This window comes from Sus scrofa, chromosome 10, assembly GCF_054392235.1.
Source record: "Sus scrofa isolate SSC_HxYL_T2T_F1_AM1 chromosome 10, Sscrofa_HxYL_maternal_Yorkshire_Landrace_v2.0, whole genome shotgun sequence".
Lineage (NCBI taxonomy): Eukaryota > Metazoa > Chordata > Mammalia > Artiodactyla > Suidae > Sus > Sus scrofa.
The window spans coordinates 75,564,902-75,581,472 of NC_139392.1; the positions used below are offsets into that span (position 1 = coordinate 75,564,902).

General features: G+C 41.0%; 1 protein-coding gene across 1 annotated transcript in view; it reads right to left on the bottom strand.

Moving 5' to 3' along the window:
• Positions 1-309: 309 nt before the first annotated feature.
• ACBD5 (acyl-CoA binding domain containing 5) overlaps positions 310-16,571 on the bottom strand; it is a 39,706-nt gene continuing 23,444 nt past the window's right edge. The window contains exons 12-15 of the mRNA XM_084979580.1: positions 13,138-13,337; positions 10,803-10,847; positions 10,353-10,462; positions 310-2,260 (exon numbers count right to left, since the gene is read on the bottom strand). Of these exons, the coding sequence (XP_084835706.1) occupies positions 2,248-2,260; positions 10,353-10,462; positions 10,803-10,847; positions 13,138-13,337 (368 nt within the window). The 3' untranslated portion in view covers positions 310-2,247. The remainder of the gene's footprint in view (positions 2,261-10,352; positions 10,463-10,802; positions 10,848-13,137; positions 13,338-16,571) is intronic.

Sequence of the window (16,571 nt, forward strand, 5' to 3'; positions counted from 1 at the left end):
GTTAAGGATCCAGTGTTGTTGTGAGCTGTGGTGTAGGTTGCAGATGCAGCTCGGATCTGGTGTTGCTATGGCTGTGGTGTAGGCCGGCAGCTACAGCTCCCATTAGACCCCTAGCCTGGGAACCTCCATATGCCGTGGGTACAGCCCTAGAAAAAGCAAAAAGACAAATAAATAAATAAATACATACACACATACATAAAATAAAAGTGGCACAATTACTTTCTATGGATCCCTACTATTTACTCTCATTTAATCCTTAGTATATGATCAATGCACTTCTAACAGTAACAAGTAATAAAAACCGTAACATTTCTCATTAACCTTTTATTTTTAATTTAGTTTTACAATAAAGAACAGAAAAGAAGTAGATCATTAAAAAAATACCATAGCTGTCCATTTAAAATTTTAAATGAGGTTCTTGTTAAACAAAGCTGTGACACTACATCCTATAATTACATCTTTACTTGTATATACAAGAACTGTGTGCAAAGTGCTTTTCAAACTATAAAATAAGACTTTGGAATAGGATACAAATGGTTATTCCCAGAAGTAAGTTACCCCCCAACTTCTTGTAATAATTCACAACAGCTTACATTCTTAATTTGCATCTTATTTATTTATATATTAAGAGAAAAGCCACTGTTTTCTGATACCATATTGACAGCTAAGTTTTGAAAAGAACCCCGATCCACAGGTCTAAATTTTATTTTTACATATAATTCAGTTACTTGCTTCACTCTGTTCCCCTAAATAGAGGACAGCTTTTAAAAAGCAAATATTAGTAGATCCCTGTAGACAGATACATTTTAATCAAGATGGGATTTTAAAAAAAATCCAGTTACATGTAAGAGAAAAAAAAAGGAAAAAGAGTCTTAGGAAAAGCAAATTGACTTCTTACACTTTTTTCTTCAGGTAAACAAAGGACCACCCTCTATATTACGGATGGATTACGTTCTTATTGAAAACACTCCGAACACATGATGCTAAACCCAACATCATACATACCAAGGATATTTAAAAATTGTTTGATACTTAGTCTGTGAATCAGAGAAATCTTTAAAGTACAAGGTACATTTACATGAGCAGGGAGTTTTAAAAGGTATACAGGAAGCATAATTCCAAACAAAGCCTTCCAGGACCTAAATGACAGTGTTCTTAGTCTACATGTGCAAGGTGGGAGAGAGACACTTATATTTACATTAGTTGGGTATGTCTTATTCATATGGAAGCATACGCCTGCTAGCTTACACACCCCTCCAAGACCCCTGTGAAACTAGTGTATCTCAAATATTATACCCCGAAGAAAGACTGAGGCACTAAGAGGTTAAGAGTCCAGTCTATGTGGTTTACCAGTTGCAGAAAAGTGATTTTTGTGTGTTTCCTTTTTGACCTTTGTAAAAACAGTATAAATAAGTTTTCATTTTATATTTCAAAGCACCCTATGAAGCAGAAACAAGATATCCTCGGTTAAAGAAAAATGATTACAAAGGAATCCATGTGTATGATTGAGTCTAAATCTTATTAATGATCTGTAGGTTCAGAATACACTGTCAAACTTACTCTAAGCCATTCTTCATCATTTCCCTTAGCAGGTTATGTCTATTCTGTGAATCATTTGTAAAAACTAAGCCTGGGACGCAGGGATCTCCTTTGCCGTAATGATGCATGAACACTAAAGTAAGGGCTATGAATGCCCAGGAAAGATTCTGAGCAGCCCACAAGTGAATGTGGAAAAGATTCTTCCAGCCGTTTTCTGCTCCTTGGCATGGCGATTCAGTGACTAAGAAAGAAAGCCGATTTAATCTCATCTGAAATTCACTCCTGGTTTGCAATATTTCTCATATTTATAAAATTAAAAATGCCCAGTTATAAATCTGTTCTCATTATCACAACTGTACCTTGGAAAAGCAGTTTATATTTTTCTATGGGAGATAATCAGGTAAACATGTTACCAAACAATAATTAATAATTTAATGTCCTTCAAGTTCAAGGGTAGGGTAAATCTATATATGCTATGTATAACCTAGTTGAGATTGATTATTCAAGTATCAGCAATATTAGTCCTTAAAATGTTATCATTTGTGTAGTGCAAAAAATATATATGTATATATGTACACAAACCAAACTACTGGACAACAAAAAGAAGTATAATCATCACAAACTAGGATTTTCGTATGAGCTCCACAATCCATTTCATCCTGAGGTCATCCAGGCTCAGGAGTCTTCTTCAGTAAAATATCATTTTCTTCAGTTCAGTTTTCTTTAAAAAGAAAGGAAAGAACCAATTTCCTGTAAGTATAAATGCAACCTGAATATGAAACACATCCATACCAGAGGACTCACTGAATGGTAACTTCAAATTCAAAATAAGACCATAAAATTAAAAATGATCCTTAAGAAATTACTTCTGCCATTTAGAGCTCGATAGGAAAGATCCAACTGCAAGTGATGACATTACCAAATCGTTATTAATAAATAATTCAGGAGTTCCCGTCGTGGCGCAGTGGTTAACGAATCCGACTAGGAACCATGAGGTTGCAGGTTCGGTCCCTGCCCTTGCTCAGTGGGTTAACGATCTGGCGTTGCCGTGAGCTGTGGTGTAGGTTGCAGACGCGGCTCGGATCCCGTGTTGCTGTGGCTCTGGCGTAGGCCGGTGGCTACAGCTCCGATTCAACCCCTAGCCTGGGAACCTCCATATGCCGCGGGAGCGGCCCAAGAAATAGCAACAACAACAACAACAAAAGACAATAAATAAATAAATAAATAAATAAATAATTCAAATGCATATTCCTCTTTTCATAGCTGCTTCTAGATTCTCAACCTTTTCTAGTTTGACTAGTCCATAATTAAGATTTCTGCAAAATATTTTATAATTTTATCAAAATGGAATAGTTGTGAAACAGAAAAAGTTTCATAAAACAATGAAAAGTTGAAAGCTAAAAACAGAACTACCAAAGATTCCAGCAATCCCACTCCTGGACATCTATCTGAAGAAAACCATAATTTGAAAAGTACATGCACCCCAACGTTCATTGGAGCATTATTTAGAACAGCCAAGACATGGAAGCAATCTAAACGTCCATCAAGGGAGTTCCGTCATGGCACAGTAGAAACGAATCCGACTAGGAACCATGAGGTTGCGGGTTCGAGCCCTGGCCTTGCTCAGTGCAGCTCGGATCTGGCGTTGCTATGGCTCTAGCGTAGGCTGGTAGCAACAGCTCCAACTCAACCCCTAGCCTGGGAACCTCCATGTGCCGCCGGTGCGGCCCTAAAAAGACAAAAGACAAAATAAATAAATAAATGTCCATCAAGAGAGGAATGGATAAAGATGTGCTATATGTATGCATACAATGGAATACTACTCAGCAATAAAAAAGAATGAAATAATGCCATTGGCAGCAACATGGATGGACCTAGAGATTATTATACTAAGTGAAGTCAGTCAGACAGAAAGACAAATGTCATGTGATATCAGTTACATGTAGAATCTAAGGATACAAATGAATGTATTTACAGAACAGAAACAGACTTAAAAATTTGAAAAACTTATGGTTACCAAAGGGGACAGATGGGGGAAGGGACGGACAGGGGGTTTGGGATTGTCATATGCACACTGAGGTGTATGGAATGACTGGCCAATGGGGACCTGCTGTAAAGCACAGAAAACACCACCCAGTACTCTGTGATCATCTACATGGGAAAAGCATCTGAAAAGGAATGGAGCTGTGTGCATGTATAACCAAATCACTTTGTGGTACAGCAGAAATCATTACAACATTGTAAATCAACTCTGCTTCAATAAAACCTAAAACCACAACAACAAAAGTTTGCTAGGAGATCCTGCTGTGGCTCAGCGGTAACGAACCTGACTAGTATCCATGAGGATGCAGGTTCAATACCCAGCCCCACTCAGTGGATTAAGGATCCAGCATTGCTGTGGCTGTGGTGTAGGTTGGTAGCTATAGCTCGGATTCAGTCCTTAGCCTGGGAACTTCCATATGCCGCAGGCATAACCCTAAAAAGAAAAAAAGAAAAAGAAAAGAAAACTCAAAGGCTGGAGTTCCCATTGTGGCTCAGTGGTTAACAAATCTGACTAGGAACCATGAGGTTGCAGGTTCGATCCCTGACCTTGCTCAGTGGGTTAAGGATCTGGTGTTGCCGTGAGCTGTGGTGTAGGCCGCAGACGCAGCTCAGATCCCACGTTGCTGTGGCTCTGGTGTAGGCTGGCAGCTACAGCTCCAATTCGACCCCTAGCCTGGAAACCTACATATGCCATAGGTACGGCCCTAGAAAAAGCAAAAAGACAAAAAAAAAAAAAAATAATTAAACAAAAAAACCCCAAAAGCTGAACTGTTCACTTAATTAACATTTTATGTATCTATTACTTTCCAGGCACTGTGCCAGGTACTGGGGATTCAGATATCTAAAGCAGGCTCTCAGGAGTTTCCGCTGTGGCACACACGGTTAATAACCTAGCTTGTCTCTGCAGAGGCACCAGTTCAATCCCCAGCCTGGCACAGTGGGTCAAAGGATCCAGCATTGCTGCAGCTGTGGTGTAGGGCACCAGATGCAGCTCCGATTCGATTCCTGACCTAGCAAATTCCATATGCCGCAGGTGAAGCCATAAAAAAATAAAGAAAAATTAAAAAGCAGCCATCAAAAGAGCTCTCAGTTTACTTGATGGGGCAGAGGGTTGGGGGGCGGCGTATAAACCAACAACTGAGATAAGTATAAGGTGACAGATTTAATGACAGCAGAGTGACATACCAGAGGAGAATGGCCTTGTTAGCACAAGACAGAACAATCATATATGATCTGAGTTCTGGGAAAAGAACCACAGCTGTAAAATCTCTATATCCTCCTCAGCACTCAAGATCCAAAATGCTGAAACTCTCTCATTACAAATTTAATCCTATTCTGTGTAGAAACACTCTTATGCAACCCTGTTGGCATGAATGATACTTCAAATTATCAGGCCTTTCCTTACTCTCTACAGAGATCTCTGTACACCTTGGCAGGAGCGATGTTTACTAGATAGATTTTCACATAGCAGGAGATTACTCTCAGCATGACAATAAAAGGCCTCTGGAGGAACAGAATCCTGAGAGGTTGCAAAGACTGCCAGAGTGAGGCTTTAGCAGAAATGCTAGCTGGGAGGTGCCTGAATCGTTAGCAACACTTCCTAAGATCCCAGGAGATGCAGACAGCTATACAACGCACAAGGTCCTTTTTCAGATTTACCAAAAAGCCTACAACTTGGTCTGTGAGTTCCCCCAATCTTCAACTGTAATAGGGAAGTAGAATAGACATAAATCACTATTGCTGTCTTTCAATTTTGGGGATGCTTTTCAGGCTCTTTTTTATTTTTATTTATTTTTATTTTTTGCTTTTTAGGGCTGCACCCACTGCATATGGAGGTTCCCAGGCTACGGAGTCAAATCAGAACTACAGCTGCCAGCCTACATTGCAGCTACAAGCAACTCAAGATGTGAGCCATATCTACGACCCACACCACAACTCACGGCAACACCAGATCCCCGACCCACTGAACAAGGCCAGGGATTGAACCTACATCCTCATGAATACTAGTCGGATTCGTTTCTGCTGCGCCACAATGGGAACTCCTTTTTCAGGCTCTTAATGAGATCTTTCTCTCCTTTTTTGAAAACATTCACTTGCAAAATATAAGGTATAGTGTAATGAGAGAAGAAAAACTACAGAATATGACAGATAAGAAAATAGGAATGACATTCTGCCTTTCCCCAGTCTACTGAACTCTGCTCTGCCTGGGCTGCTGAGAGTCTTTCCCTGCCTCAGAAGCCTGGACCTGACTTTTTGGTCCCATGACACCTTCCTCAGGATCTGTCCGAAGAATGTTTCTCCTGAGATCTGTACCACCCTTCCAGCTTTTACTGGATGAAAACTGAAAGCTCTGGAGTCCCCTCATGCCTCAGCAGGTTAAGGATCTGGCATGGTCACTGCAGCAGCTGGGATCAATCCTGCGGCACAGGTTCAATCCCTGGCCTGGCAAATTCCACATGCCATGGGCATGGCCAAAAAAAGAAAAGTGTTCAGAAACATCCTTTTCTTAAAAGTACAGGCAGACCTCAAAGATAATGCAGGTTTGGAGTTACCGTCGTGGCATAGCAGAAATGAATCTGACTGGTTACCATGTGGATTCAGGTTCGATCCCTGGCCTCTCACAGTGGGTTAAGTATCCAGCGTTGTCGTGAGCTGTGGTGTAGGCTGCAGATGTGGCTTGGATCTGGTGTTGCTGTGGCTCTGGTGAAGGCCGGCAGCAACAGCTCTGATTAGACCTCTAGCCTGGCAACCTCCATGTGCCACAGGTGCGGCCCTAAAAAGACAAAAAAAAATTTTTTTTAAAGCTTACCACAAATAGATAGCTACTTATTTTACATGTGTATAGAATTATCTCAGTGGTGTTATGTCCACATACAAACATATTAACTAAATCAAAGCCTGTCCACATCACATGGTATTTGAGCTGCCGTCGGGCCTAGAGTGGGTACTCAGCCGTGTGTTCCACACATATTTATTGAAAGCCTAATCCGTGCCAGACACTGTACTAGGGGATGAGGTATGGGATGGACCCTGTTATGAACATGGAACACCCTCTCCCAGCCACACTTTTCCCATCCTCAGAGAATTTCTAGATCTTTCTCTCCATCGCTAACACAGACCGGCCTGCTCCAAACCATTCACAATGTTCTCTAATTCCTAAAACTTCTAATCCCTGTGTCAGACTAAAAATGATTAAACATTTGCCAGATTAGAAGACGCCCAAGTCTCCTCAAGGCCAAAACTTATTTCCAAAATAAATATGGCTTGGCGTTCATCATGGGACAGCAGAAACACATTCGACTAGGAACCATGAGGTTGTGGGTTCGACCCCTGGACTCGCTCAGTGGGTTAAGGATCCGGTGTTGCCATGAGCCGTGGTATAGGTTACAGACTCGGCTCAGATCTAGCGTTGCTGTGGCTGTGCCGTAGGCCAGCAGCAACAGCTCTAATTAGACCCCTAACCTGGGAACCTCTATATGCCACAGGTGCGGCCCTAAAAAGCAAAAATAAATAAATAAATAAGGCTCCATTCCCAACCCCAGTTGATTCATTACATATATAAGCATAAAAACATTGTATCTCATCAAAATGCAGTTCGTTGCACAGCACTGTGTAATTTAGGATGTGGAAAGAATAAACACCTAGCATTTATTGGAAAATTTGATAAAAATTCAATAATAACAAAGTAGAAGATGAAAAACAGAGAAAAGTTTCTCCATTCAGGGACACCTATCAAAAACCCAAAGGAACACTTAAGAGAAATGGTGTCTATTTCTACTATAAGGAACATTAAAAAAAAACCTTAAGCAGTTCCCTGGTGGCCTAGCGGTTAGAGGATCCAGCATTGTCACTGTGTGGCTCTGGTCACTGCTAGGAGCAGGTCTGATTTCAATCCTTGGTCCAGGAATTTTCACATGCTGCGGGCATGGCCCAAAATATTATTATTATTATGACTATTTTAGAAAAACTTCAATTTTCAGCATCGTTTGTTTTTTCAGTCTTTAATAAAGTGACAAGCTGTTTCAACCTTAGGCATGAAATAAAATAACCAAAATAAATAAGCTTTAGATTTTTTTTGTCCTGTGCCAAACTTCTCAATTCTCCAATTCCCAACTTTCTACTTTGGAATGCATTGCAAAATATGTAAACACTTCCCTTTATTTATTTATTTATTTTTGGCTACACCTGAAGCATATGGAAGTTCCCCAGGCCAGGGATCAAAACTGTGCTGAAGCAGCAACCCGAGCCACTGCAGTGACAATGCTGGATGCTTAACCCACTGAGCCACACCCAACGCCTCCTTTTAGTGCCACTGTTCCCTGCTGCTTAATCCTAGCCTAACTACACGTTGAAAAAAAGGTTTGGTTCTTTTTTTCTCCTATTATCAGGGAAATTAGGATTTTTTCCTTTGCTTTTTGCTTTTTAGGGTCGCACCTTCAGCATACAGAAGCTCCCAGGCTAGGGGTCGAATTAGAACTGTGGCTGCCAGCTGACACCACCACCAGAGCAACACCAGATCTGACCTGCGTCTGCAATGCACACTGCAGCTCACGGCAACACCGGATCCTTAACCAGGGCCAGGCCAGGGATTGAAACCGCATCCTCATGGATTGGTTCGTAACCCACTGAGCCACAACGGGAACTCCAGGATTTAAAACACTGTATAGCACCCAACTCATCATAGGAGAAACATAAAACGTGTTAAGTAAGGATTTAAATGAAGGTCTATACCTTAACAGCTGAAACGATACATACATAGATGGATTTGAAGGGAGGTAAATGATACTGAGAAAGCAATTTATGCTTCAGAAATTCCACTCAAGTTTCTGCAAGTAGAAGTATATTCCAAGAACAATAATGTACCAGAAAAACGTATCTAGTTTATTTATGAACAAAAACTATCTTAACATAAGCAGAGAACAAGGAAGTAAACTGATTCACCAAATGTCACACACACTTCAGTTGTTCTACTAGAAAGTATTAACCCTGGAGCATTTCCGCAAGTGTGCTCTTAGCCTTGTTAGTAAGAGAAGGATAAATGTTTGGTTTTTGCTTTTGTTCTCATGTGTAGTAATTCAAAACATGGGTTCTCTGGTAGAGAAACAACAGACCTATAACTATTTAAACTCTGTAGACTTTTTTATTTTGTTTTATTTTGCTTTTGCTTTTCAGGGCCTCACCCCAGGCATGTGGAAGTTCCCAGGCTAGGGGTCAAATCGGAGCTACAGCTGCTAGCCTACACCATAGCTACAGCGGTGTGGGATCCAAGCAGTATCTGCGACCTACACCACAGCTCAGGGCAACACCATATCCTTAACCCAACTGCTTAGGGCCAGGGATGGAACCCAAATCCTCATGGATACTGGTCAGACTGATTTCCAATATGCCACAATGAGAACTCCCTAAACTCTGTAGATTTTTAAAAATGTTTTTTTCTTGTACATATTTAAGAGACCACTTAAAATCTTATCAAATACCCTCTTTCCCCATCTGTTGTTACTTAATGGGAAATGGTGATGAAACACTGAACACATAATCAGTGGTGCCAGGAATGACACAAATATTTGTCCATCTGCTCATCCATGGAAAGTAATTTAGTACACATAGTGGCCAAAAAACACTTTACGGATTTTCTTGAACCCAAGAGTTTCAGTCTCAGGTTATTCCTCATCTAGACAATCTGAGAGCACTTTCAAGGATTCCAATCTTATTTTCAAACTTACCTGAGTTATTTCCTGGCATCCAAACTGGAATTCTGGCTCTCAAATTAGAATAAGCCCTATTTTTAGAGGTACACAACCACCAGGATGAAAAATTTCTGAAATGCCGGAGTTCCCATCGTGGCTCAGTGGTTAATGACGTTGCGGGTTTGATCCCTGGCCTGGCTCAGTGGGTTGAGGATCCAGCATTGCCATGAGCTGTGGTGTAGGTTGCAGATGCAGCTTGGATCTGGCAATGCTGTGGCTCTGGCGTAGGCCGGCAGCTACAGCTCCAATTAGACCCCCAGCCTGGGAACCTCCATATGCCGTGGGAGCGGCCCTAGAAAAAGGTAAAAAGACCAGAAAAAAAAAATTTCTGAAATGCCCATGTTTGTACTTCTAAGGTACAGAGAGCATGCAAGCTTTATTTGTTTACTTATCCTTTATCCTTGTTTACTTGTCCTTTAATATTAGCAAAGGGTCCCAAACAAATATCAGACTTCAAGAACACTGTTTCCTCATAAGACATGAAACTTAAGCCTGTAATCATTTCCTTGTTGTTGCCAAAATCAAATGTGTACAGATGCTCTCAAGCAAAAAATTTCTAAATCTAGAGACCCACCAGATACCATTTCCAAGGTAGTTTCAGGAGTTCCCATCGTGGCGCAGTGGTTAATGAATCCGACTAGGAACCATGAGGTTGCGGGTTCGCTCCCTGCCCTTGCTCAGTGGGTTAACGATCCGGCGTTGCCGTGAGCTGTGGTGTAGGTTGCAGACGCGGCTCGGATCCTGCATTGCTGTGGCTCTGTCGTAGGCTGGTGGCTACAGCTCCGATTCGACCCCTAGCCTGGGAACCTCCATATGCCGCGGGAGCGGCCCAAGAAATAGCAAAAAAAAAGACAAAAAAAAAAAAAAAAAAAAAAGGTAGTTTCAGTCTCAGGATCTGTAGAGAATGCTCAGTATGACAATCTATCTATAAAATGGGTCGGTTTCTCTAACGGCTGCTGAAAGCTCTGTCCACTATAGATTACGAATTTGCATACGATTTTGATTACAAAACTATTATATTACCTTCTCCTTCTTTGATAGTATAAATGCACCAACCACTGGGCAATAAAAGGCCATATGATAGCAAAAGCTAATGCACCAGGAGACATCTCGAAGGGCCACCAGGATGGTCTCTAAGAAAATAAAATGACCTGGTCACCAGTCTATTACATATTGCACATACAAACTTAAAAACACACCTAACTCATAATTTTGAAAATACTTACCAATATTTATCTATAATCAATAATAATACATCTCACTCCTGCTAAAGGGAGGGAGATAATTTTAGAATATAATTGAGCAAGTAGACTTTCCAAATTACTTCAGACTTACTACAAACACACACATTTTAAACTTCAATTTCTAAAAGGTAGACTTCAATTTGGAATACTTTAAAGACATCATATAATCTAAATTTATCACAATGTACTTGAAACCCTGGCAGTGAGATTTAAGAAAAGAATTTCTTACCAGTGAAGGGGGCTGACTACTGGTCTGTAACGCTGATGATTTTGCCTATAAATACAAATGAAAGTGATTTAGCTTTGGGAAAAAGAAAAAAACATATAGTAATTTTTTTCTATTTCCTAAAAAAAGACTAAAATATTAGAGTTTTTTCTTTTTTGCTTTTTTTTTTTTTTGGCTTTTTGTCTTTTCAAGGCCACAATCATAGCATATGGAGGTTCCCAGGCTAGGGGTCAAATCGGAGCTGTAGCTGCTGGTCTACACCACAGCCACAGCCATGCCAGATCCAAGCAGCATCTGCAACCTATACCACAGCTCACAGCAATGCTGGATCCTTAACCCACTGCATGAGGCCAGGGATCGAACCCACAACCTCATGGGTCCTCGTCAAATTCGTTTCCGCTGTGTCATGATGGGAACTCCTAGTTTATTCTTGATTTCTCTGCTACCTATGCTTTGATTATCCTGAAACTCATACTGACCGAATTGAGTCCCTAAAATTGCTAACCAAGTAATTACCTTTGACAGTTTATAGCTGATAGTTCAAATAGTATAAAATTATCAAAATAAAACCTCAAATTAATCTGAACCATTACTTTTTTAAAATTCTTATTATTGGAGTTCCCGTTGTGACGCAGTGGTTAACGAATCTGACTAGGAACCATGAGGTTTTGGGTTGGATCCCTGCCCTTGCTCAGTGGGTTAAGGATCTGGCGTTGCTGTCAGCTGTGGTGTAGGTCACAGATGCGGCTCGGATCCTGTGTTGCTGGGGCTGTGGCATAGGCTGGTGGCTACAGCTCCAATTCGACCCCTAGCCCGGGAACCTCCATATGCTGCAGGAAGCGGCCCTAGAAAAGGAAAAAAAAAAAAAGACATAAATTCTTATTACTCAACAGTTATTAATTTGTTAATTTCCATATAAACCACCAGTTTATAAACACATTTGAGAATTATAGCCTTCATTGCTAAAACTGTGAAAATGCAAAGATTATGTGAACAATAATCAAATATATATGTTGAAAATTCACTTTCAGTTATAGGAAACCACAGTGAAAATCAAAAAAAACTCCATATTTTTCTCTGGCTTGAAAGTTATGATCCTAAGCCTAATTTATATTAACCTGTTAACCGTTCTTGAGTTCGCAGTAGCTCTAATCAGTGAAAATCAAATAAAAACTCTAATAAAATAAAATAAAAGCTCTAATCCTAGCCTACGTATTCACACTACTGGTAAGCCTATATCTACATGACAATACATAATGGGTAAACTACTGTATTACCTACATGGCATTTTAAAGTGCAGTCGGGAGAGGTGGGGGGAGGGAGAGGGATGGCCTGGGAGATTGAGGTTAGTAGACACAAACTGTTACATTTAGAATGGATAGAAAATGAGGTTCTACTGTATAGCACAGGGAATTATATCCTTTCTCCTGGGATAAACCATAATGGAAAGGTATTTAAAAAAAGAATGTGGAGTTCCCGTCGTGGCGCACTGGTTAACAAATCTGACTAGGAACCATGAGGTTGCAGGTTCGATCCCTGGTCTTGCTCAGTGGGTTAACGATCCGGCGTTGCCATGAGCTGTGGTGTAGGTTGCAGACGCGGCTCGGATCCCGCGTTGCTGTGGCTCTGGCGTAGGTTGGTGGCTACAGCTCCGATTCGACCCCTAGCCTGGGAAACTCCATATGCCGAGGGAGCAGCCCAAGAAATAGCAAAAAGACAAAAAAATAAAAAAATAAAATAAAAATAAAAAAATAAAAAAAGAATGTATAGGAGCTCCCTAGTGGCTCAGAAGGTGAAGGATCTGCCATTGTGACTGCCGTGGTTTTGGTTTCTGCTGTGGCATGAGTTTGACCCCCAGCTGAGGGATTTCTACATGCTGCAGGCAAGACCAAAGGGGAAAAAAAAATATATGAATGTGTCTAAGTGATTTTGCTATACAGAGAAGTTGGCACCACACTGTAAATCGACTATACTTTAATACTAAATAGATAAATAAAAAGAAGTCAAGATAGAGGACAATGCTTACTACAAAAGGATGAAACCTCAATGATGAACTCTAGGGTATTAGCTACAGTCTCTTTATTAGTGACTCAGACTGCATTATTCAACAGCTCTCAGGCTTCTCTTCTTCCTACCTCCAATATGGTACTGTTCACAGTATATGCTGAAAATTTTCTATTAAGTGGTACTTAGCTTTTGAGTCAGCCTTTTCTGAAATAACATTTTCAAAAGGAGATCCTTTAAACTCCACTGATGTGTGTAAATCAGATTAATCCAGGTTCTAATTACACGCCATCTGACAGAATCAACAGGAGAATCAGCTAAGTGTGAAGCCCACCTGTGAAGTTGTCAGCGTCTCCAGCTTGTGGAGTCTCTGGAGGACGTTCTGCATGTCCTCCTGCAGACGCATGAGCACAAGAGCAATTTGCTCGTTGAGGCTGCCCCGCGACCCTCTGTCTGAACCCCAGCGTTCCCCATCACCTCCACTTCCCACTTGGCGACCCTTGCTTCCTTCGCTCAAATGCTGCATCCTGTGCCCTATTATAAGAGAGCAAAACAAGCCAGTTTTAAATAACTCTTATTAAAATAAAAGCAGGTTTGTTTTTGTTTTTGTTTTTCATTTTTTCCCTTGATCTCTTTGAGAGATAAATCTCCAATGTGGAGTGGAAGCAATCAGGAAATACACAAAATAAATTACTGAAATCAAAGTAGACGTACATGTACATTTCTTTCTTTCTTTCTTTCTTTTTTTTTGGTTGGTCTTTTTTTGCCTTTTCTAGGGCCGCTCCCGTGGCATATGGAGGTTCCCAGGCTAGGGGTCCAATCGGAGCTGTAGCCACCGGCCTACGCCAGAGCCACAGCAATGCGGGATCCAAGCTGCATCTGCAATCTACACCACAGCTCACGGAGACACCTGATCCTTAACCCACTGAGCAAGGCCAGGAATCGAACCTGCAACCTCATGGTTCCTAGTCAGATTTGTTAACCACTGAGCCACGACGGGAACTCCAAACATGTACATTTCTATTTAACACTTTTCAATTTTTTTGGTTAAGGTTTCATAATGCAGTTAATATACTAGTACATGATAAAATGTAATACACAAATAATATGCATGTTTGGAGTACATTTTAGAAATTCTCTACTAATACAGTAACAAAATTGAAAAAATATGAAGATTGCTTCTTTAGAGTATTAAAAGCTACACTAGGGAGTTCCCGTCCTGGCTCAGTGGTTAACAAACCCAACTAGTATCCATGAGCACTCGTTACCCCCAGCATTACCACTTTTATATGATTTTGTGTCCTACCTTTAAAAAATATTATGAACATTTATGTGCATCATTAAATTTTATTCCAAAAACACTGAAACAACTACATGGTCATTAGTAAGACCATGAAGTAATTTACTCAATCATTCTCCACTTTTATTTTTTCATTTTTTTGCTTTTTAGGGCTGCACCTGTGGCATATGGAGGTTCCCAGGCTAGAGGTGGAATCGGAGCTACAGCTGCCAGCCTATGCCACAGCCCCAGCAATGCAAGATCTGGGCTGCGTCTGTGACCTACGCACGTCATGACAACACCAGATCCTTAATCCACTGAGCAAGGTCAGTGATTGAACCCACAACCTCATGGTTCCTAGTCGGATTCATTTCCACTGTGCCACAAAGGGAACTCCTCATTCTCCACTTTTAGATAGGATGACTCCAAATTTTTGCGATTATAAATAACACTGAAATGAATGTCACTGCATATTAACTCTTGTCCAAACTTCTCTTAATTTCTTTAGGACAGACAAATTCAAATTAGAATTACTGGCTCAGCAATAACGAACCCGACTAGTATCCATGAGGACTTGGGTTCGATCCCTGGCTTTGCTCAGCGGGTTAAGGATTTGGTATTGCTGAGAGCTGTGGTGTAAGTCACAGACACGGCTCAGACCCTGTGTTACTATGGCTGTTGTGTAGGCCGGCAGCTGTAGGTCTGATTAGACCCCTAGCCTAGGAACCTACATGTGTTGCAGGTACGACCCTAAAGAGAAAAAAAAAAAAAAAAAGTGTTGTCAGGTTATTTTTCAGAAAGGCTAACAGTTTTATATTGTAAAAGGTACTACCATGTTACCTTACCCTTGCAAAAATGGAATATCACAAGTTTTTACACATTTTGCTAACAAGATGTGTTTCAAATAATAAATAGAAAATTGTCTACCTCCATTGCCCTTTGGCATCCTGAAACCCTACAAAAGCAGGATTCCCAAAACTGAGCTTGTATCAAGCAGTGTTTGAGTCTGTAAGAGAAATTGAATTGGAGTCGTCTGCCAAGTTAAACCCCAAAGAGTACACTGAAATGCTTGATGCCTCCATTTTCAAGAAGGCCTCTACTATGGTATCAAAAGAAAGTAAATTTTGAAGTGGTCCTTCCTTAACTCAGCTATTGGTCTGGAATTTACACAGAAAAGTGGGAAGTTGCATTTGAGCCTTGGTTTTTTTCCTGCATCCTTATCAGCTTGAGATATTCTGCGATGGTCTATCAGTGACCTCTGATGATACTTTACTACATCCTATATGATACTCAGCATTCAAACTGCCTTCACAGAGACAGGAGTAATCGCACTATGCCATTGCATGGGCCCCTGTAGTTCTCTTCCTTGCAGTTTTAATGTATTTATAAGGTATAGAGCTGTTACTTAGGCTTCCAGTTTCCCCCCCCCACCCATGCAATATTCTTTTCTTTAAAGGTCTTATCATCTCCACTTCAATCTCCCACTTGTAAGAGTTCATATTTTTCTTTGAATGAGGAATACTGGTTATCTAAAATGTCCTGCTTTCTGGGATAGATACTCTTCCAAAATGGATCGTTTCTTGTCTTTTTAGGGCCACACCAGTGGCATATGGAGGTTCCCAGGCTAGGGGTTGAATCAGAGGTACACACAGCCACAGCAATGCCAGCTCTGAGCTGCGTCTGCAACTTACACCACAGCTCATGGCAACACCGGATCCTTAATCTGCTGAGCGAGGCCGGGGATCAAACCTGCAACCTCATAGTTCCCAGTTGGATTCATTTCCACTGAGCCACAATGGGAACTCCTCCAACTCTCCTTTTTATTTTTTCCTTGGCTGTAGGATTTCTGCATGGTACTCAGGTCAGTTTCAGTCAGCTTATTTATCCGTGACACAGGCAACTCTATCAATCTACCTGAATAGAGTGGGTTTCTCACTACGATCACATTGCCCTTCTGGCCCGTGGCCCCAGAATCTGACCTTGAAGGCTTGCTCATTCATGCTCGTTGCTTCTACTTTGGGTTCTTCTGAGTGGGACCAGAGGTGGGGTCTGAGGTAACAGCGCAATTATTTTCTCTTCTCTTCTCTTGAACATTGTTTAATGCCCTGCACTGGGGACTTCTCCTTGGTCAATAACTTATATATATTCAAATAACAGGGGGTCTTATATTTCAGCTCTTTTCTCCATAACAAGAGGCCAGATGGACTTTGCCAGTAAGAGATAATCACAGAGCAATCATTTTGCCTTGCCTCCCTCAGTGTCCTCAAGGTCAGAACCAGAAGCGGGGAAGTCAAGTATGAAAGCAAATCCCAGTTTCTTCTAGCTCTGGCTGAAGTTCTACTTGTCCCAGGGAAAGCAGGGGAGTAGATATGTGACATTCCGTGAACTGGACACTAGGCTATCCAATCCTCCCTGCTGTATTTTCCCTTTTTTTTAAAGCCTATGTTACAAGAAGTGTTTTGTTCTATCAGCATATGCCCAATTCTCGA